The sequence below is a fragment of the Grammomys surdaster genome, unplaced genomic scaffold (assembly GCF_004785775.1).
Source record: "Grammomys surdaster isolate TR1022 unplaced genomic scaffold, NIH_TR_1.0 125562, whole genome shotgun sequence".
Classification (NCBI taxonomy): Eukaryota; Metazoa; Chordata; class Mammalia; order Rodentia; family Muridae; genus Grammomys; species Grammomys surdaster.
Genome location: NW_021620409.1, coordinates 557,518 through 580,999, shown reverse-complemented (window position 1 = coordinate 580,999; position 23,482 = coordinate 557,518). Strand labels below are relative to the sequence as shown.

Below are 23,482 nucleotides of genomic sequence, written 5' to 3'. Positions count from 1 at the left end.
GGTGGACTAGAGTTAGGCAGTGTATTCACCCTGGTTTTGGAGACATATCTAATTTGTATCCTGTTTGGCTGGTGAAGGTCAGAACCCAGATAAACAGAAGTTTCCTCAGGAAACATAGCACAGTCACCTTCAAAAAGCAGGTGTCAGTTAATTGTAGGGTCTCACAAGAAGACCTAAAGGGGCAGGGAACAATGTCTTCATGGGGCACAGGTGTCGATGCCAGACTGCCACAGCCAAAGCTCCTGCTCAGACAGGGTGATGGAGGGTCAGAGCAGGTATCAGACCAAAGACCGTGCTGAAAAGGAAACATGAAACAGACCTTACCCAGCCCCACCCTACCCAGAATCTCACAATAGGAACAGCAAAAGAAAGGGCAAAAGAAAGACTTTAAGTTTTGTTGATTTTTTTTTCTTTTCTCCTTTCTTAAAAAAAAAAAAGTAAATAAATTAAATTGCCAACAATGTGGCTGGGCTGGGTCAGAGGATAGACACAGCCAGCCCATCCTATGAAAACAAGACCGGGTAACAGATGGGGTTTGTCACTTTGGAAATACAAACAAACAACACCAAAGGAAATCAAGCTAACTGCAATCACAGGGCTGAAGAGGGGCCTACAGAGGCAACACAGACAAGCCTCAAGAGGCAGTGCTGTCCTAGATCAGCAGAGCCAGACAGCAGCTTCCTGCTGAGTGCACGAACACCAGTGCTCTCAGGCCTACCTCTTCCTTCCCTTCCCTAATTATGAAACGTGTAGGAAAGAGTTTGACGACATTTCAGCAACCCACCCTGACCACCCTCACAGGTGGCCACCCTGCACACCCAGCAAGGCCTGCACCTTCATAGGGGGCCTGGACAGGGATATGCTTGGCACAAAGGTCTTCCCCAAGGGCTGTCAGTGATGACCAGGTGCTGGCCTCACTAGTTAGAGGGTTTGGCCACACCCTTAGCCCTTCTGCTGGATGCTGGCTCCTCAGAGCTGCTCTCCCAATGCTACATAGAGTCAGCAAGCCTGCCTGCTCACATGAGAGGGACATTAGATATGCCTTACTCCACCCTGATCCTCTAGGGAAAACAAATTTCTTTGTGCTTTCTGAAAATATTTGGGAACCAGGGATCTTAGTCAGGAAAATATAGAAGTGGGGATTTTTCCACCCTGACTAAAAATTTACAGACACTGTAGGGGGAAGAATATAGCAAAAGGTAGGAATTTGGGTTCTCCGCTGAAAGGTTGAGCTAAGTGCCCCAAGGTCCTTCGTGTCAGAAGCAGGGAGTACGTGGCATAAGGGCTGTGGAGAAATCAGGGCTCAGCTGCTAGAGCAATGGGTTTTCCAACCCTACCTCTTCCTGATAGTCAGTTATGTTCTTAAATCTCCTCCACACCATGCGCAAATATCATGACAAGCCCTGGCTCCTGCACCATGTCGTCACCCATGTGCTGGTTCTCACAGGCCATCACCACTACAGCCTGCTTGCCAGGGATGCGCTTAGCCACATAGTTCTCATAGTAGCGCCGGTTCATCTGTCTTGTCTCTAGTGTGGCCAGACCCTGGGGCCAGCTGCGTTCGTGGGCATTTTCAATCAGCTCGTTGACAATAGAGGCTGGGCAGCCACTTTCCACGAGGGAGCGCTTGATCACAGCCTGGAGCACAGCGTCCGGAGTGGAGATCATCCCTCCCCAGCGGGTCACTCTGGCCGGCTGCAGGGAGTTCACCCACCTGTGTGGAGGGGTTGGGATGGTCAGTCCAGCTCCTGCCTTTCTCTGCTTTGGCTTTTTCTCCTCAGAGATGATCTCACTCTGCAGGCCACCTGACTTTTGCCACCTGACTTTCTTTCTTTCCAGCATTGGTCCAGAAAACCCAAATGCTTCTCTAGCTGGGCCTGCTGTTCACGTCAGATCACTGACCATGCTCAATCCCAGAGTCTAGGCTGTTATTCTTTGAAATCCCAATGCATGTATGATGCCTACCACACAGCAAGTGTCAGACTGTCCTGAGTGAAGAAAAGTCCTCTACACGGTGGACCTTGGCCCTATTCCTCTCTACTTCCACACTCACAGTCTGGTCTACCAACTACACAGGCCTCCAAATGGAAAGGGTCTTACATGGTCTTACACTTCCCTTGTTTGGTTCACTTGCTTGGTTTTGCTGGATTTTAGAGACTTTCTTGGATGTACACTCCGCCCCTTCTCCTCTGAGTTCTAAGCTATCCCGTTTGATCCTGAGTGCCCCAAAGCTCTTAGTACATGTTTTGTACATGGTGGTCCTCAGCTAATTCTGGACCACTGCATCCTCAGGCAGGACTCCCCGCCACACTCCCCACTGAACCACCACCCTATACTGGAGCTGAGGGTTTTGCTCTGCTCTTCTCTCTGGTCCTGCCCTCCCTCTGACATTACGCCCAGAGTGGCACTCACTCGAGGATCTCGTTGTACTCGATCGTCTCCTCCAGGTTCTGAAGGTTGGGGTTGACACTGCGGATTGCTCGCATGTATGCCTTCAGCAGCTGAATGTCTCGCTTCTGTTGGTGGGAAGAGAACCAGAGAGGACACGTGTCCTAAGCCAACAGCGGGTCTGAGAATGAGGGTGCTTGGGAGATCTGAGGAACAGTATACTACAAGCTTCTTCAGGAAGGGAGGGGAAAGACATAGCAAAATGGCTTCATGAAGAAGGCACTCCACATGCCAGATGACCGAGTGGTTGAATGGGAGGAAGGGAAGTGAGAGCAGACAGGTCCAGTGATTCTCTACTAAACTGTACACAGAGGACGCAGGCTATGGTGTTCGCGGTGGTATCTGGGATGGACAGGAGGTTATTTACCGAGGCAGACATGTCCCCCCTGCATTTTCTGGGCCCCACCTGCTCTGCCAGCTGGTGCTTGTGTTCGGCAGACGTCTTCTCCAGCTCTGCGATGCGTGTCTGCTGCTGCTGGACCACGGAGCGCAGGTGTCTGATGCAGTTGTGGTTCGGCAGTTCATCTTTGGGCATCTCCAGGCTGCAGTCCAGAAGGAGACAAGGGCAGAAGAGGCTATGGACGGGACACTACAGGCTCATGGCTTAGTCTGTGACAGAAAACTGCCGAGTGGGCTTTCTGCAGCTCACACGCTAACAATCTTTCCAGGCCTTCCTTTCTCCGCTTTCTTTTTCCAAACATGCTCCTTGCCCTTACATGGAACTTTTACCCACCAGACAGCATTGTGGGGGGCCCAACGATAAACACCTCAAGACACGTCTCACTTAACTCAGACTGTCCTCCAACTTGTGCTAAGGATGACTCTGAATTTCTGATCTCCTTCCTCCACCTTCCAGTGCTGGGACTATGAGTGTGATCACACGCTGGCTCCCATGGTGCTCGAGACAAAACCGCTATGTATACTAGGAAAGCACTCTGCCAACTGAGCCAGCAACACAAGCCCAGCGCCTCGGCCATGGATTCTCCTCTTGTGCCTTTAAGAGCCAACCCAAATCTTAGAAGCCATCCTGAATTAAGAGAGAAATTGCTCTGTGCCTCCCAGGCTGTTCTGCTGGAGTCTACCTGCACTCATTCCTTTATGAGGAGTCCTACATCACTGCTCAAAGGATCAGCGTTAGTTTAATACTTCCCACCTCACACAGACAGAAAACAGGGCACAGGGGAGCATGAGAGGCCAGAGACTGACACAGGCAGCCCAACAGAGTATATTGGCCTGGAGAGAAAATAAAGCGCCTCGATCTTCAGAGCTACCAGAGGTCACTGGACTGCTGTCCTCTTTCTTTTAACGAGAGCAAAATGATTGTAGTTGGAAAGTGGAGATCTGCGGGCAGGGAGCCAAGAAGGTCAGGAGTGTTCCTTGTCTACAGGAGTGCAGCCAGGAAGGCCCTTGTCTGAATGGAGTGGAAGGAGGAATCTCACCCACAGCCCTGCTCACAGGTCACAGGCCGCTTCGGGTTGTGCTCACAGTCACTGAGGTGGGACATGAGGTTGTCAAGCCTGACAACAGCACTGCAGCCAAACACAGCGTTGTCACAGGCAATCTGCAGCTTTGATAACATGTTCCGCATGATCCGAGGTACCGGGCGCAGGTGGGCAACCGTGACAACGCTACGGTCTACCGGACACGTCTGCTGCTGAGAGAACCATTGGGTGATGCAGGCGTTGCAGAAGGCATGCTCACAATGAGGCGCCTAGAAGGGACAGTAGGGGCAAAAGGGACACAAAGGAATTAGCAAGAGCTGAGAGCCTGGATCCAGTCATTATGAAGCCAATGAAGCCTGCAAGCAGATTCTAGGAACAGAGGTCCAGGGCTCACAGTAAATGACAGATCTTTTGGGGGCAAAGAATTCCCAGGTCAGGCATAAGACTTGCTTCCTGTGCTCAGGCGTAGAAATGAGTTGAGAGACAAGATAAACAAGCAAAAGGTTCTGTAAGAGTAAGAGACACTCAGGACACACCAGGACAATGGAGATGAGGACACAAGGCTGTCCATCACTAATAGCCAACAGGATCCCATACACAGCAACTGCCAAGTCAGTCCAGAAGAAGGTAAGCTCGGCAGGCAAGGGCGACCACAGCAGATCCTTATGGCGATAGGTGTGTTTTATACATAGAACTTCAATGATGACTCAGACACACCCTAGGGACGGGGAGAGCCTCACTAACCACAACAGAAGAGAGTACAAGGGCATATGGCTGAGGGGGAAGTCTTGTAAGCACCTGCCCTAGATGGCAAGAGCTGCCTCAGAAAACAAATGGAGCTGGAGAGGGGACTCCCAGGTAAAAGGAGAGAATGGCTACAAACTGCTGAGTTCCATACGTCCCATGGACTGTGTGTGTATTCATGACCATGCACGTGAGCACGCACACACACACACACACACACACACAAAGTAAAGGTAAGAAAAAAAAATCCAGGCATGCTGGCACACACTTCTAATCCCAGCAGCACTTGGGAGGCAGAGGCAAAGCAGGTCTCTTTGAGTTCCATGCCAGCAAGACCTTGTCTCAACAAACAAACAACCGGGGGCCAGAGAGACATCGCAGCAGTTAACAGTACTTGTTAGTGTTCCAGAGGACCCAAGTTCAGTTCCCAGCACACAATACAGCTCATAACAACCTTTAACTTCAGTTTCAGAGGATTCAACAGTTCCTTTTGACCTCCCCAAAAACCTACACACATGGCATATTCTTTCTCCTCTCTCTTACCCGCACACATACAAAAATAAAAATTTTCAATTTTTTTTTTTAAATGAAAGGAAAAACATAAGACCCAACAACAAATCACATAGTTTGAAATGGGAAACTCTCCTGAGAAGTTGCGATTTCTCTGTGTAGACTCAAGTTCTTCTCTATGAGGCCTGTCATGAACTTTCGATGAGGTATTGCCCCTGAGTCACAAACGCCACACCTGGGATCCTAAATAGGACTAGCATTGTTTTTTTGTGGAATGACACCGTTCTCAGTTTCATAAATATAGTGTGGGGTGGGGGTGGGGCTTCCAGCACTCAGAAGGCTAAACAGAGGCAGGAGGGTCCCAAGTTCCAGGCTAGTTGGATTATATAACCATACCCTGTTTCAAAAACCAAAGTGACCCCTCCTCATCCCCATCATATATAAAGACATCCTTTATTTCTTTGAGAAAGTCCCCTGGTCCCTGTGAAGACACTACCTGGCATTCAGCAATGGGCAACAGTGCTCAAGTGAACTTTGCATTTATTACGTGTGTGCCCAGAACTGGGGAGTGTGTATAAGTGCATGTCACACACACACCATGGAGCACACATGGCTGGGAGTCCTCCTTTCTACAGTGGGTTCCAGAGACTGATCTTAGGCTTGTGCAGAATGCGCTTCAAATCCATGCTGTCACACGGGCTCAGAGTTCACTTTTTAGAAGCTCAAAAGCTGGATTGGGGACATGGTTTGGCAGATAAAGGTGTTTGCTACTAAGTCTGGTAGAAGCAGAGAACCAACTCCCACAGAGTATCATCTGACTCAGTATGTGTCAGGGCATACACGCACACACACACAAACACACACAAATAAATACATGATAAATGTAATTTAAAGTGTTAACTAAAAGGATATATCTAATTAAAAAGCTAACTATGAATATGTATGTGTATATATTTATAAATGTGTGTGTGTGTGTGTGTGTATATATATATATATATCCCTTAACATATGACTCTTCTCAAAACTTTTTTCTTTTTTTTTTTTCCTTTCTTTTTTTTCTTTGAGACAGAGTTTCTCTGTGTAGCCCTGGCTGTCCTCGAACTCACTGAAATCCACCTGCCTCCCAAGTGCTAGGACTAAAGACATACCATCATACCCAGCCTCCCATGTTTTTTTGAAAGTCACATGCAGGCTATCCTGTCCTTGAAGTAGCTATATAGGGAAGTCTTACCTGGAACCCCTGAGGGCTGGGTTTATAGGCAGGTGCCACCATACCTGGGCCACCTGAAAGTCTATTGCTTCTGACCCAGTTCAAGGTCCTCGGTATCATCTCTCACCTGAATTGTCAAGTATGCTTTCCAACTGGTTTCTCTTGCCTCTTAGTCTACATTTATCTGTCAGAATGATCATTTCAAGTAAACCAGAGCTGGGGATACAGCTCAGTGACAGAGATCCTGCCTACAAAGAACAAGGCTGGGGTTTCATCTCTAGCACAGAAAAGAAAAGAAAAAAGAGAAGAGGAGACGAGAGGAGAGGAGAGAAGAGGGGAGGGGAGGGGAGGGGAGGGGAGGGGAGGAGAGGGGAGGGGGAAAAGAGAGAGAAAGAGGGGGGGTGAGCTTCCCTCCCTCCCTGCCTCCCTCCCTCCCTCCCGACACTGGCTTTCATCTACAAAAGACTAACTAGACTAGGGAGGGACTGGTGGAGATGGCTGGAGGATAGGGGTGCCAAGTTGATGACCCGAGTTCAACACCTAAGACTCATGCTGTACAAGAAGAGAACTGATTTCCACAAGTTGTCCTCTGACCTGTGTGTACATACACTCTAAATGTAATCTAAACTCTCTGAGTTCAAGGACAGCCTGACCTACAGAGTGAGTGCCAGGACAGCCAGGGCTACACAGACCACTATCACCAAGGGAAAAGGAAAAAAAGATGAATAAAAACAGATATCTATAGATCTATAGGCTGGGCATGGTAGTGCATATGTACAGTCCTCACGCCTGGGAGGCTGTGACAGGAGGATCGGGTGTTTGAGGCCAGAGCTGATGAGACTGGCTCAGTAGGTTTAGTGCAGCTGCTGCCATGCTCATGTCCTGAGTTCAATCCCCAGGACACACTGGAAGGAGAGGAGTGACTCCAAGTCTTGACCTGACTTCACGAGCACATCATGTTGTGCACACACATGTACACACACACACACACACACACACGTATAAATTTTAGAAAAGAAAAATTGAGACCTTCTGAGCTACACAGCAAAGCCCTGTGACTCACAAGCAATGAAGCTCCCTCTGAGGAGCTGACTAAGAGGCAGGGCACACGAGTGTTCTTCCCACCATGGAGCCCGGCCAGGGATTGACCTGTAGTCACAGGCTTGCTCGACAAGAGCTCTGATCACTCTAGCCATCTCACCAGCACACAAAGGGGAGTCCAGGCTAATCTTGAACTTGAGATCCTCTTGCGTCTGCCTTCTCAGCATATCTAACTTTATGAGCCACCACAACCAACCTGATTTTTTTAAAATCCATTTTTATTTTATCTGATAAGTGTTTTGCCAGCATGTTTTACCTCTGTCTATACATGTCTGATACCATTAGAGGGCAGAAGAGGGCCCTGGAACTAGAGTTACAGAACTATCTGCAGATGCTGGGACTTGAACCCTGGTCCTTTAAGTTATTATTATTATTATTATTATTATTATTGAAGATTGTATTTATTTTACATATATGAGTAGTACACTGGTGAGTCAGACACACCAGAAGAGGGCATCAGATCCCATTACAGATGATTGTGAGCCACCATGTGGTTGCTGGAAATTGAACCCAGGATCTCTGGAAGAGCAGCCAGTACTCTTACCCGCTGAGCCATCTCTCCAGCCCTAAGTTAATGATCTTAATCACTGTACCATCTCTCTGCACCATCCTCCTCCCTTTTTTTATTTTTACTGGAAAAATACAATTTATTCTGAGACCCACAATTGGATGATGTGCAGAGGGTGAGACCTCGGAGCCCTTGGAGCCCGAAATCCTAAAAGGGATGCTGTCATCAAACCCCTCCCCTCAGTCAGTACTTAGGAATCCTGCAGAAGAGGAGGTAGAAAACCTGTAAGAGCCAGTGGAGTGGAAGATACCAATGTTCAAGTAATAGCATGAACTCACAGAGACTCTGGCAAAAAGCACAGGTCCAAGCCAGATGGGGATCTCAGAATCTCATGGGGAAAGTGGACACATGCCCCATCCCTAATCTAGAAGCTATCTCTAATTGATAACCACTACAAAGGAAAATTTAGTTTTTCCTTTCACCTTAAAAAAATGTATTTACGCCGGGCGGTGGTGGCGCACGCCTTTAATCCCAACACTTGGGAGGCAGAGGCAGGCGGATTTCTGAGTTCGAGAATTTGAGGCCAGCCTGGTCTACAGAGTGAGTTCCAGGATAGCCAGGGCTACACAGAGAAACCCTGTCTCGAAAAACCAAAAAAAAAAAAAAAAGAAAAAAGTATTTACTATTTTTAATTATGTGCAGATGTGAGCTCCTATATGGGACACTCGAACATAAGTGTATGTGCCTGATGTTTTGGATCTTCTTAAAGCTGGAGTTACCAAAAGCCATGGTAGCACGGATGTGGTTGCTATGAATTAACCTTGGGTTCTTTGGGACATCAGCAAAGTACTCTTAACCATGAGCCCTCTGTCCAGCTGCAGCCGGATTTCTCAATCACTTCAATCTATCACCCATTCCTAAGTAAGCAAACAGTAGTAGGACAAGAGCGCACAGGCCCTTGGGATTACGCCAACCCAAGGACAGGAAGGCTGCCTTCTCCCTGAGGAGGTAAACACTGGAGATGGGCGGGTGGCTTCTGACTTGGGCTCATTAACAACCATTCATCTCTCTATAAGTGACTCCCTTAAACAACAGTGCCAGAAAGCAGACAATACCCTGCCACAGGCCTGAGGGAGCAGGACCTACCCAGTGACCTCTCCACACCACCAGAGAGCTGCTCCACACCCATAGAATATGCCTTTGACAGCAATAGGTACAAAGACAGAAAAGTTCCCAGACTGACAGCCCCTGGAGTGGAGTCTGAACTTTACTCTGCTCAGATCTCTGTTCCTTTTGGTGGCTGAAAACTGGAGAGAAAGAACCAAAGTCTTAAAGGCGCCTGTCTAAAAGAAGCAAATGAGATGGCGTTAGCTGGTGTCCTGGTTTGGAAATTATATTGCCTCAATTGGCCAAGTGTCAATGGACTGATTGGTACTTGCAAATAAGGGCAATAAGGCTCACGTAGGATGCTGTCCCGTGAATGTCACTGTCAGCGATTTACCTTATAGCTTGCTTGGCATTCCCAGAACACAAGTGCCTCTGGGCCTAGTGACCAATAGAGGAAAAGACCTATTGACCCAGCAGCTTCCACATCAAAGTGCAAAGTACATGGCGACATCAAACCTTTTCAATAGATCCCAGGATGAAAGCAGAGTCCCCATCTGTTGTATGTTAGACTAGAGGCAGGCCCGAGGGGTCCCAGGGACACTTGCCCATGACACAAAGCATCACACTGTTCAAGTGCTGTGAGAACTGATCCAGCATGTCTACAAGGTCAGTCACAGAGTACACACCTTGGAATTCCAGTAGAAAAGCAACTATCAAGTCACTGTGGGAAGAAACAAGCAGCTCAGCACGACTACTACAGATGTCTCAGTGACCTCAGGATCTGAAGCAACTCTAGACAGACTCCAGAACATCAGCCTTCTTAGCACCAAAGGTCTACTGGGGGTTGGAGTGGGAATTTCCCAGGAGCCCACTCCTCAAGAGTACTTTCTGGTAGTTCTACTGCCACTGACCCCACAGACCTGCCCTGAGGCCCACTCACCTGTACTGGCTCCTCCAAGACTCCACTGCAAATAGGGCAGATAAGGTCCTCGTCAACGTCCCCCTGGAAACGGGTTACATCATACCCCATGTCTCATCACTGAAACCCAGGTCCTGAAAGGAGTTATAAGTAAAAGAGGTCACTTCAGAAAAAGCCAAGTCTATGTGGTCAAAGCATGAGCTTACTGCCAAAATCCATTCACTTATCCAACAGATACTGACTGAGAATCTAGCTATTTGAGGAGTACATCCAGTTGAGAGCAGACATTACATAAGCACACATACAAATTACAACGCAGTCTAAGTTTCAATGGAGGCTTCTAAGGAGAGGACTCCTGATCCAGGCTGAAAGAACAGTGGTTCTAAGAAGTTTTTCCAGAAATGTGTCCTTCAGGGCAATAAGAGCTAGTTAGGTAGAGGCCTGGGACAGAGCATTAGGCCCAGGTGGGCTCATTAAAAGGCTGGCCTGATGGGATAAAGAAGTGTCAAGACAAAAGTCTGAACAGGCAAGCAAGGGTCTGGCCACCAAGAATTTAGAATTTGGACTTTTGTCACAGAGGCCGTGGGCTATCACTGAACAGTTTAACACTGAGCTGAAAACATTCATCGTTTAAGATCAATCCTGCTGAGGATACAGCTCAGTGGTGGAGTGCTCACCTACAGTGTATGAGCCTTTGAGTTCAATCTGCAGAACCAAAACCAAAGGAACAAACACCAGGGGTGGTGGCCCACGCCCTTAATCCCTGTGAGATCAAGACCAGCCTGGTCTATATAGTGACTTGTAGGATAGCCAGAGCTAGACAGTGAGACCCCCTCAAATAAAAACAAAAGCAAATGGACAGCCAGAGCTCTATAGTGCGACTCTGTCTCAAACAAAGTAACAAGAACCGGCAATGTGTCCTCAGGGGAGAGACTGGAGCCAAGAAGAAAACTGTAGACAGGAGACAGATGGCAAACCTGAAATAACTGGCTGTGACCAGGCCACAGAACAGTAATGCTGCCCTGCCACAGGTGAAACCCAGAAGTCAGTGATGCCTAAGACCTCTCTCTTCATCCAGCTGGTGGGCTAAGAGGATCAGGAGTTCTTGATATTAGAACAGCCAACCCATCAGCCTGTGGTATTCTTGAAGAGGGTCAGTTAGCTCTCAGGAATTTAGAATCCATCCACCAATTTTATCTTTCTAGATAATTATTTCTGTGTGTAGGATGGGGGCACCTGTGCCACAGAAAACAGACACGGAGGTCTGCAGAGGTCTGGATGAGGTATGTGCCCATAGGGTCAAGCATTGAACACTTGGTCCCCAGCTGATGGTGTTCACGGGTGTGTGTGTGTGTGTGTGTGTGTGTGTGTGTGTGTGTTAAAATCCTACCTCACTTCCTGTTCCCCATCTCAACCCCATTTTCTCTTTGTGAGGATAAAAGATGTAACCAGTCATGTGCCTGCTCTTAGTCCTGCCAACATGCCCAAGTCTTCCCCTCACATCATGGACTCTCACCCTCTGGAACCTTAGGCAAAAAGAAACCCTTCCGTAAGTCTTCCCTGGTCATGGTATTTCATCACAGTAACAGAAAAGTAGACAGCTATGTTTTAGTAGTTTGCACTCTCCTGAACTTATAAAAAGTTTATATAGAGCAAAAATAACATCTCAGCACCACCCAGGAAGTTTGTAAGAAGGGTGAATTATGAGCAGTGTACACATCTGTAATCTCAGCACTCAGGAAGCAGAGGCAGGCAAGAGCACAGCAGGCTGAGGGTCAGCCTGCTCCACACAGTTGCAAGCTACAAGTTCATAGTGAGACTCATCTCAAAAAACAAAACAAGAGGCTGGGGATACAGCACAGTAGGAAAGGTGACATTAAGAATGGGGACCACAGGGCTGGAGAGATGGCTCAGCTGTTAAGAGCACAGGCTATTCTTCCAAAGGCCCTGAGTTCAATTCCCAGCAACCACACGGTGGCTCACAACCATCAGTAATGGGGATCTGATGCCCTCTTCTGGTGTGTCTGAAGAGAGTGACAGTGTACTCACATACATGAGATAAATAAATAAATCTTAACAACAACAAAAAAAAAAGTATGAGTGGGGACCGTGCTGGGGAGGCAGAGATGGGGCTTTCTGCCACCCAACCTTGCCAACCTAGGAGCACCAAGCTCAGGGATAGATCCTGTCTCAAAAATAAGGAAGGGGACAACTGGGGACAACATGAACACTGACCTCTGGTCTCTGCACACATGCATGCACACACCATCAGGGTTCATGCTCGGCTCAGTAGCAGTGTTTGTCAGGCACACAAGTGGCTGTTCAAGGCCTCAGCACCACAAACACAGAAGTGTTTTGTTTTTTATTTTTCAAGAGAGGGTCTCTCTGTTTAACAGTGTTGGTTGTCCTGAAACTCACTTTGTAGACCAGCCTGGCCTCAAAATCAAAACAGAAACTCAAGCAGAAATCCACCTGCCTCTGCCCCCCAAGTGCTGGGACCAAATGTCTGTATGACCACTGCTCAGCCACACACACACACACACACTGAAAATAACAGTTTAGTTTAAAAAAAAAATCTTCTAGCTGCAGATTCAAGGTGTAACTCAGTGGTAGACCTCTTGTCTAGAATGTGTAATGCCCTGGACTCAACCAGACTCTGAAAAAAAAAAATCTCTCTAGCTAGTATATGGACACATGCCTTTATTCCTAGTTCTAGATAGGCTGAGGGAGGTGGTTAACCACCAGTTTAAGGCCAGCCTGAGCTATATAGTGAGTTCTAGACTACACTGAGAGCCTATCTCAGAGAAGAGCAAACACAGCTTCCTAGCCTCTGACACACACAGTGACCATCCCTGAGTGCCAGCTATACATCAAGAAGCCTGGTAAATCTTAGCTTCTCTGAGCTCACTGATGAATCAACACAAGGAACATGGATGCCTCAGAAAAACGTCCCAAACCACTAACTCTAACTACACTAACTCTAACTACACCACCATATACAGCTCAAATACATTTAAAACAAAAACCAAGAGCAGCCCACGGAGCTGGAGGGACAAAGAGGGGTGCAGGACGTGTGGGGGGCTGTGATCAAAACCCACTGTACACATCTATGAGATTCCCCGAAAAATCAATTACAAAAACGTATGCTCACTTTTGCAGCACATATAGTAAAATTACAACTATAAAAGGATTAGCATAGCCCTATGCAAGGATTTGTGAAGTGTTTCATTTTCTTTATTTTATAGTGTGTGTATGTGTGTATGGAGGCCAGAGGCCAACATCCGGGTCTTTCTGACCATTTTTGTCCTTAGGCTGTTTTTAAAATTAATTTTGTCATTACGTGTGCTGGTATGTTAACTGCACAGATGTCTGTGTACCGCATGCATGCAGTACCTATGGAGACCAGAAGGTGTTGGATCTCCTGGAACTGGCCTTACAGACAGTTGTAAGCCACCGAGTCAGTGCTGAGAAACCAATCCAGTTCTTAACTGCCGAGTCCTCTCATTAGCCCTCATGTTTTACAAGAAGTTCTCTCAGCCTGGATTCAGACGGGCTAGACCGACTGGCCAGAAATCTCTTGGGATCTACCTGTCTGACCCTGTGGGGCACTAGAGCATTAGTCACAAGTTCAGTGATTACCCCTGGCTTTGACATGGGTGCCAGAGATATGAACTTGCATCCTCATGTTTATCTGGTGGGGCCATTACTGACTGTATCATCTCCCGAGACCCACATTTGGAAGATTAGTATCTTTGTTACATTTTATTAATTTTGTGTGTGTGTGTGCATTGTAGAGAGCTTTTGGGGCTGCTTGGCAGGAATCTGACATTGGGCCATGACAAGAAAGTAATTTCAGGCAGGAATCTAAACCTTAGGCTAGAACAAAGAAGTAGGCTTCAGGCATGAATATGACTGTGGGCTAGGACAGGGAAGTTGGCTCAGATATCTTGATCATCCTGATTAGCACCTTAGAAACAGTGATCATGGTACTTTATTGTCTTGCTTGTTCCTTGACTATTTGCATCTATTGTATTGCTAGTTCCTCAATCTAAAGCTGACCTTAACACTTGCACGTAATTAAAATGGTCTAAAAGCAGATTGGGAAAAAATAAACCCGTCTCAGTCTCAGAACTGGCTGGGGTCATGCTACAGTGTTGTCTAATTGTCTTCTTAATCTTCACTCCTGCACTGAAGAACCTGCTGACTGACAGAGCTGACTTGGTCAGTGCATGTATGTTTATAGGCACATGCATGCACAGCTTGAGTGTGGATGGCAGAGGACAGCTTGTGGAAGATGGTTCTTTCCTTCCACCTTGTCCTGGAGTCCTGGGATTGAACTCAGGTAGTCAGGCTTGGTGGTAGGTGCCTTTATAAACTAAGCTATTTCTTCAGCCCCAGGACTTCTAATTTTACTGGCTAAAGTAGTACAGACCAAGAGCCTGCTTCAAAACATATAAAGTATTCAAGGCTAGAAATACAGCTCAACTGGCAGAGTGTCTGACTGGTATGCGTCACGCTTGGTTCTCAATACCACATAAATCAGGTGGGGTGGTACACACCTGGATCCTGACACTCAGGTAAAGGAGACAGGAAGATTAGATGTTCAAGGTCATTCTCAGCTACATAGTGAGGCCAACCTGGACTACGTGAGATGCAGATGCAGTCTTAAAACAAACAAACAAACAGGGTGTGTGTGTGTGTGTGTGTGTGTGTGTGTGTGTGTGTGTGTGTGTATGTGTAAGGTGGTGAGGGGGTGGGGATCCTAGATAGATGTTTCATCCGGTAAGAGCACTGACTATTCTTGTAGAGGACCTAGGTTCAAATCTCAACACCACATGGCAACTCACACCTGTCTAACTCTAAGATCAGACACACGTGCAGGCAAAACACCAACGCACATTAAATGAAAAAGAAAAAGGGTGCATGCATGCCTTTAATTCCAGCACTCAGGAGGCAGATCTCTGTGAATTTGAGATAGTCTGATCTACATAGTGCATTTCAGACCAGCTAAGGCTACATAGTGACACCCTATTTGTAAACAAACAAACAAAAATAAAAAAGTAAATAAATAGAATAACTGGGGCTGGAGACATAGCTCAGAATCTCATTCCGCTCTTGTAGAGGTCCGGAGTTCAACTCCTGGGACCATCAGCAGACATTCACAGCTGCACTCAGCTCCAGGGATCTCACACCCACTTCTGGAATCCACAGGAAATGGATGTACCTGTGCATAGACACAGGCATACAAGTAAGAAGACTAATTAGAGTAAGTGCGCAGTTTTGTACTGGTGGGGTGGGGGGAGAAGCGGCTACTGAGATGGCCGAGCAGGTAAGAGCTGCTCTTGTGGAGGGCTCAGTTCTACCCCAGCACCCAGTGGTAACAACCAACCACAACTCAGAGACTCACATCTGTCTCTTACTCTCACTGGCACTATCTGCACACAGTGCACAGAGAAAAGCCATATGTATAGAACTAAATCTTTGTGTGCATCACATATGTGTTTTACATGTATTTCATATATGTACATTATAATAATAAATTAAATCTTAAACACGGACATTTGTTTTATTGTTTGTTTTCCTACCTTCCCAACAAGGATAGAGGAATGGAGTTTGGGGTGGTCTTGGGGGGGGGTGTTTTTGGAGGGAGGGGAAGGGTCTCAGATATCAAACACAGAATGGTCATGTTTTATTTACACTGATGGATGACGACTGAGCTTTACGACGTATCTGTCACATTTTAAGCACTCCTATAACCAAGCCTGGAATATCTCTGTTGTTACTCAGTGACTCACATCTTCCTGCTAAGTAACAGAGGCACAAACTTAGCTTGTCAAGATCATATGTCAAACTAGTGCTAAGTCAGATTTAATCAGAGCCAGGCTGACGCTCTACCTGTTAACCACTGTGCCCCAGTGCCTCCCAGGGTAAAAAATGCAAAAATAGTAAATATACCACAAGTCCATCTTTATAAAAAGTCTTTATAAGTAGCATGTGCTTGGCTGTGGGAGGGCTCAGGAAGAAGGTGTCTGGTGCTAAGCCTCATGACCTGAGTTTATTCATTGGAACCAACATTGTGAAGAGAAAAAGCTAATTCTTGTCCTCTGATTTCACACATGTACACGTGAGTACATGGCCACATACACATGCACACACACACAAAACCTTTTAAGTGTAATAAAAAACCAATATAATTTAAATGAAATCTAGGTACTAGAATTATTTAGGTCATGTTACATATTTGTAAGATTTATTTACTTATCTTTTTCTGTCTTGTTCTTTTCTCCCAAGTGTGTATGTGTGTGTGTGTGTATTTGTTGTGTCTATGTATGTTTGCATGTGTACATAAGAAGAGGCTCAAGGTTGACATCAAGAGTTTTCCTTGTCCAAAGTCCAGTTCTTGTAACCACCAATTATGCTCTGAGTGGTTTAAACACTGAGCCATCTCCCCATGCCCTCTTTGTTTTTACATGGTAACAAAAGTGATGGTTCATTATATGAGCACTTGAGAGGTATGGCTGGAAGTTCCAAGTTTAAGTTAACTCAGGCTACATAACAAATTCTGAGACATCAGTCTATACATTAAGAGGCCCCTTCCCCCACAAAACAAAACAAGCATGGTGGCTCATACCTTTACTCCCAGCACTTAAAATGCAGAAGCTGGAGGATCTCTGTAAGTTTGAGGCCAGCCTGGTCTATATAATATAGAGAACCTATCTTTAAAGAAATGTGCAAAACAAGCTGGGCGGTGATACATACACCTTATATCTCAGTACTCGGGCAGCAGAGCCAGGTGGATCTCTTGAGTTTGAGGCCAGCCTGGTCTACAGAGCGAGTTCCAGGAGAGCTGGAACTACACAGAGAAACCCTGTCTCAAAAAGTCAAAAAGAAAAAAACAAAACAACCCAAGCAATCAATCGACCAAGGCAACGTAGGAAACATGCCTATAAAACTGCACTACACTTCCTGTTGTTTGCTACAGTCTGGAGCACCCTTATGTAGTCAGGAGCCAAGGATGAGTTTGAACTTGTGACCCTCCTGCCTGTGCCTCCCCTGTGCTGAGGTCAGACATGTACCACCAAGTCTGGTTTTATGTGATTCTAGGGATCAAACCTGGGGCATCACTAGAGCTACAAGAACCCTAAACTGACTTACTGCCGGTTCTCTGGCTCTGTATTTCATTCTAAATCACTGCTGGGCTAGGATCTAGCTCAACAGTGGACCACTGACCTAGTGTATGTGAAGTTCTGGGTTCGATCCCTAGCATAGAAACATGCAAAGAGGGAAGGAATTAAGTAAGACGAAGGGAGGGAGGGAAGAAAAAACATCTTTTGTTTTGTTTTGTTTTGTTTGAGACACGGTTTCTCTGTTTAATAGCTTTGGCTGTCCTGGAACTTGCTTTTAAAGTTCCACTTACATTCTTATCTTCTAAGCTCCCATAGAACAGCTCACAAAACTGAACATTCTTCAATGGCTCTTCTAGTCCAAAATCCCAAAGTCCTTCCATGATCCTCCAAAAACAACATAATCCTGCTACCCATTTCTGTCTTGGTTACAGTTACTGTTGTTGTAATGAAACACCTCGACTAAAAGCAAGTTGGGGAGGAAAGGGTTTATCTGGCTCACACTTTCACAGCATTGTTCATCACTAGGAGAAGTCAGGACAGGGACCCAAGCAGGAGGCCAGGATCCAGGAGGCAGGAGCTGATGAGAGGCCATGGAGGTGCTGCTTACTGGCTTGTTCAGCCTGCTTTCAGGACCACCAGCCCAGAGGTGTTACCATTCACAATATGCTGGGCCCTTCCTCATCAATCACTAAGAAATGCCCTACTTGCTTGCCTACAGCCTGATCTTATGGAGGCATTTTCTCAATTGAGGCTCCCTCTCTGATAACTCTAGCTGTGTCAAGTAAACATAAAACTAGCCAGCAGACTATCTTTTAAAAAGAAATAAACATGCTTCTGCTAGTTTTTTGGGTTGTTTTAGATAATGCCTCTCAGTTGTGTAGCCCTAACTGTCTTGGAACTTCAAACTAACCTCAAACTCAGAGAAGATCCACCTACCTCTGCCTGGGATTAAAGATGTACACCAATATACCTGACTTTGGGGCTCAGTTTTAGACCTAAGACTGTAAGCATGCCAGTCGAGTATCTTACCACTGATCGATACTCAAGACCCCACGCCCAGCAATTCTACAAGGTGTTATAAACTCTTACTTCGAAGTCCTTAGCCATTCCGAGCTTTCAGTCCCCACGGTGGTCTGTGTACTCTCAGAGGACATTCCATGCTAGTTATTTTGGGATCATAGGAATCTCACATAATCTGTGTTTTTAAGATGTTATTTGAGGCCAGTCTGGCTTGTGAAGTTCCACAGGGAAGTTTTGAGAGTTACTTAAAGACTTTATCGGGGTCTTTGCATATTCTGAGTTGAGTATCTTATCTGTGGTTCTGGTGAGCCGGAGCTGAAGAACCAGCTGGGATGAACAAATGACCAGAACCATTAAGGTAAAACCTTTGCTTTACTGGGACACTTGATGCTGGTCAGCTGAAGCTGAGAAGTCAGCAGTGATTACGAGACTAGACTCACATAGGTTGAGTAAACCAGCTGCCCTTGAAGACTCAGAAATTCACTTGCCTCTGTCTCTTCAGTACTTGGATTAAAGGTGTGTGCCACCATGCTCAACCATTTAGGGGTTCTTCACTCTATCTGCACAGATACGTAAAGCATGTGCATTCATTCACACTCGCGCACACACACATGCTAATCGAAGCATTATAGCAGTCATTTAAAATCATGATTTATAAGTCACAGGCATGCAAAGGTAAATGGCCATGCTGCCACCATTCTTGACAAATGAATAAGGGCGAGTCAGGGGCAAACGATGTGGTCTCTCTTCTCCACACCCTTGTACAGCCCTGCCTCAATTACTACAAAAAGATCAAACACACAGACAAATGGCTCTAAAACCTGCCCCACCCGAGGAGACAGACAACTTGTAGGAAATTTAACTAGGTAAGAAATTAGCTGGTGAAAGACCTCATGCCCTACAACAGTCATCGTGTCTTCCAGTCTCCTAATGAACAGATCTAGAAGAAAGAGAAGTGACGTTCCTTTGTGTTAATCTTTGTATACATTTGAACTGTTACTTAATCAGTTTAAAATAACCAGTCTGTATTTCATTTGTTTCTGTTTTCTTCAGTTTCTCAAAGCCAAACACTTTTATGCATGTATTTTATGTACGAGAGTACACTATAGCTGTCTTCAGACACACCAGAAGAGGGAATCAGACCCCATTATAGATGGTTGTGAGCCACCATGTAGTTGCTGGGAATTGAACTCAGGATCTCAGGAATCATAGTCAAGTGCTCTTACTAACCTCTGAGCCATCTCTCTGGCCCTCAAAGCTAAACTCTTGTGCTCACCCAACAGAACTTTTATTTTATGGCATGAAGAAGCCTGATTCAAAACAGAACAAAGCCACTTGGGGCTGGAGATGTGGTTCAGTGGCAGTTGCTTGCCTAGCCTGCCCTATGTTTAATCTCCGTGACTGCATTTGAAATGGGGCTGATGAGACGGCTCAGCAGGGTGAAAGTGCCTGCTGTCCCTGGAGCTCATATAAAGGTGGGAGGAGGAAGGCAAGTGCACAGTGTCCTCTGCCTGCCTGGCCCACGTGCACCAAGGCACAGCCCACCACTTCATGCACAAACTAACAATAAAGTAAAGTTATAGCAACACTTCTGAACCTGAACACTTAGAACCTCAGTTCTAAGACTGTCCCCGACCAAGTGTGCTCTCCGGGCCTCGCTCAGTTTCTTACTCTGTAATCTCCAAAGGGCTCTACAATTTCCATGATTCAAAGATTGAGAATATAAAACAAAGATGGGTATTAAATGGCAATTATATTACAGGAGGTGCCTAGCTTTCCCACCAACTCCCTAACCTCCCTCTCCCTAGCAACTACCTTGAAAGGAAGTGGTTTCCTATTTTGCCAGGAGAATCCTTAAACTGAAACTTCCCTTTCCTCCCTTGGGAGATAAAGGAGTAGAGCTACCTGACTTCTAAACTCTGTTTAACCCAGAATGCTGGAATCTCCATTTACCAGAGGATATTTATCTATCTATGTAGTTTTTTTTTTTTTTTTTTAAGTTTTGAGATAGGACCTCACTATGTAAGCCTGTCTGTCTTGGACCTCTCTCTGTAGACCAGGTTGGTCTTCAACTCACAGTAATCCATCTGCCTCTGCCTCCTAAGTGCTGGAATTATAGGTGTAAGGCACTACACCTGGTTCAGAGGTCTTGAAAGGTTGAGTTTGTTTAGAATATTTAATTGATTTAAATTCTTTCTCTCCTGTATGTGTGTGGTGCGCGGGCACCAGCCTACCGTCACTCTGGGAGCTATCTGTCTTTGAACTGCAGTGGTTTGCAGGCTTTTACACGGTTGATGGGAGCTGCAGCCAGGTCCTCTTGCTTTCACTGCAAGAGCTCTGACACACTGGACCATCTCTTGGCTCTAAACTCAGATTCCTAAAGAACAATTCAGAGGACTTGTAGTTTAAGAACTGGGTGGTGGTAGTGCATGCCTTTGAGTCCAGCACTTAGGAAGCAGAGGTGGATCTCTGTGAGTTGGAGGCCAGACTGGTCTACAGAGTGAGTTTCAGGACAGCCAAGGCTACACAGAGAAACCCTGTCTTGAAAAACAAGCAAAGAAGAACTCATCTAATGCCTAATGCAAGGCCCGCAAGGCTCTAACTTGCAGCAGGTACTCCCAGTTGTCCGCCAGCACACAGCACTACTTGTGTGGTTAACCCAAATCTCCTCTTCATCCTAACATACAATCTTTTTGCCAACAGAGACTTAGAGAAGAAAGAATGTAACCACTGTCTTCAAGCTAAGGCACAGGTATAGTCCAGTAAGTATAAAAGATTAAAAAAAAAAAAAAAGAAAAAACATAAACTTACTTCCAACAAGATAGAGACATAAACAGGATAGCATCCATTAATTTTAGAAAGCTTCAGGGCACCAGATTTTCCAGGTCAGAAGGAACCCTGACCAGGGAAAAGAGGTGGAACCCAAGGTTCTTTACCTTCTAAGTGGTGGGGGCAGGTTCCCTGTTTACAAGGTTCCAACCCCCTGATGCCTCCGCTCAGTGCCACTCAGGAGATGGTCCGAGTATCCCATCTTGCTGGCTATTCTCCAACTGAGTTTTTCTTCCTAGTGACAAGTTTCATGGCCCAGGGGTGGGTGTGATGTAACAATCAGGAACGCTCTATTAATAGGAACAGGGAGAGAAAAGGTAAGACAGGGCACCTGTCTCCACTTAGCAGTGAGACAGGACAGACTTGGATCTGATGGGTGGGGCGTCCAGGCAGAGAGGAGGAGAAACTTCTTTCAGGATTGCAGGCTTCTGCACTACCCTACAGATGGGAGGGCATTTGGTCTAGTAGAGTCAAACACAGCTGAGAGGAAGGGAAGGAAAAGCCAAGGTGGAGAGGGAAGCCACTGGAGACAAGACTTGTCTGAAAACATACAGAGAAGGGAAAGGAGGGCTGAGGCTGTGTCTCAGTGACAGAGTGCTGGCCTGGCACTCACAAAGTCCTGAATGTAATCCTATCACCACACAAACTGGGGGGGTTAGGGATGACTGCCTATAATTTTAGTACTTGAGAAACAGAGGCAAGAGGATCCAAGTTCAACTCCAGCCTGGGGTAAACGGGATCCTGTTTCAAAATAAAAAGTGTGTGTGTGGGTATGTGTGTGTACACATATATACAAACACACATTAATCTTTCAAAATTATTTTATCTCATCCTATATATATGGGTGCACTTCCTGAATATATGTCTGAGACCCACATTTGTGCCTGGTGCCAGAGGAGGCCAGAAGTGGATTCCCTGGTACTGACTGGAGTTACAGACAGTTGTGAACTGCCTTGTGGGTGATTGGAATTAAGTCTCAGTTCTCTGAAAGAGCAGTCACTGCTCTGAACCACTGAGCCATCTCTCCAGCCCCGTATATATCCTTCTTTATTTAGCACATATAGCTACAAGCAATGCCAAAAATTCTGAATCGGCAGCTATACAGAATACAAATCCATAATGCTCGCCCAGTACTATCCTTTAATGTTTCTGAGGTGATTTCATTTATATGATATCATGTAAAAACAATTCTAGAGGCCAGGGAGGGCAGCCCATGTCTGCAATCTCAGCACTAGGTAGGTGAAGTAGGAGAATTTGAGTTCAAGGCCAGATTGGACTATGTAGCAAGTTCCAAACTCTGTCTCAAACAAAACCAAAACTGGCACAGGGACATACTCCACAATAGGACTCACAAGGCACTGGGACCCAGTCCTTAGCACCATGCTTGAGAGCGAACGCCTATAGTGCCAGGACTGGAAAAAGTCAGAAGACAAGAGAGGAAGCAGGGCTTCAGATCATTCTGGGCAGGGATGTGAGCCTGGGGTACACAGAGAGACCCTGTCCCCATGAACTAAAAAAAAAAAAAAAAAAAAAAAAAAATACAACCACCAAGACATCCAGGTTTCCACGTGGGAAACACTGTATCACACAGAGAATACTCAATTATGTTGCTATAGCTGCAAACTGGGAAATACCTCTGAAAGGAATAAGGTTTTAAAGGAGCAGAGAAGAGGCATGTGGACTGAGAGAGTGGGTGGTACTCATAAACAGGAAGTCAGGTATGGTAGCTCAAACCTGCAATCCCAACACCTGAAAGGCTGAGAAGGTCACTGTGAACTCAAGGTCAGCAGAGGCTACCAGGCAGGAACCTTCCTCAAACAACTGGGAAGGAGGAAAAAGTAGAGACAGTGTTGTTGTTCCAGGTGGACAACTTGGTAAACTGATGGGACTAAGGGCCATTCCAGGGCCCTGAGAATCGGAGTCAGTGATATACAGGATAACTAATTAAGCTCCCTGGCTCATTACCCTGTGTGTATCAGTAGTGCAAGGGCTAAGTTAGGATAGAGTTCTCAATGACGTTCATGCAGAACACGAAGGCTACTTCTCTCCTGAATCTGGTACATGTGCTCCTAGTTTGCTGAAATCACCAGCTATGGTTTGTTCAGCGCGTATTCTCAGTGAATGAGAAAGGAGTAAAGCCTGGTATGTCTCTTCACTGTAGCCCAGAGAGGGACCTGATGTTCCTCGTTACCCCACATAACACAGAAGGAGGAATGCCTCCTTCCTTTGAACAACATCCCATTTCCCAACAATCTGGCACATGCACCTGTACCTCATAGGAGGAAAAAAAAAAAAAAAAAAGCTTCCCAGAGCAGGTACTATATTCACTATGCTTGTTCTCCTAGGGACAAGTTCCAAACACAGAAACCAAAAAGCTTCCCGTACTGGGAAAATTCTTAAGAAAACGTTCCAGGTGGTTGTCAGCCAAGCACTGAATCAGGAGAGAGAGAGAGAGAGAGAGAGAGAGAGAGAGAGAGAGAGAGAGAGAGAGAGAGAGAGAGAGAGAGAGAGAGAGAG

At 46.1% G+C, this 23,482-nt stretch overlaps 1 protein-coding gene and 1 non-coding gene across 2 annotated transcripts in view; both read right to left on the bottom strand.

The window, feature by feature from the left end:
* Positions 1-392: 392 nt before the first annotated feature.
* Rnf41 (ring finger protein 41) overlaps positions 393-23,482 on the bottom strand; it is a 24,546-nt gene continuing 1,456 nt past the window's right edge. Inside the window, exons 2-7 of the mRNA XM_028786650.1 lie at positions 21,073-21,255; positions 10,011-10,123; positions 3,888-4,159; positions 2,855-2,990; positions 2,413-2,516; positions 393-1,714 (exon numbers count right to left, since the gene is read on the bottom strand). Of these exons, the coding sequence (XP_028642483.1) occupies positions 1,363-1,714; positions 2,413-2,516; positions 2,855-2,990; positions 3,888-4,159; positions 10,011-10,100 (954 nt within the window). The 5' untranslated portion in view covers positions 10,101-10,123; positions 21,073-21,255 and the 3' untranslated portion in view covers positions 393-1,362. The remainder of the gene's footprint in view (positions 1,715-2,412; positions 2,517-2,854; positions 2,991-3,887; positions 4,160-10,010; positions 10,124-21,072; positions 21,256-23,482) is intronic.
* Positions 3,428-3,558, bottom strand: LOC114638300. The gene has a single exon (XR_003713858.1).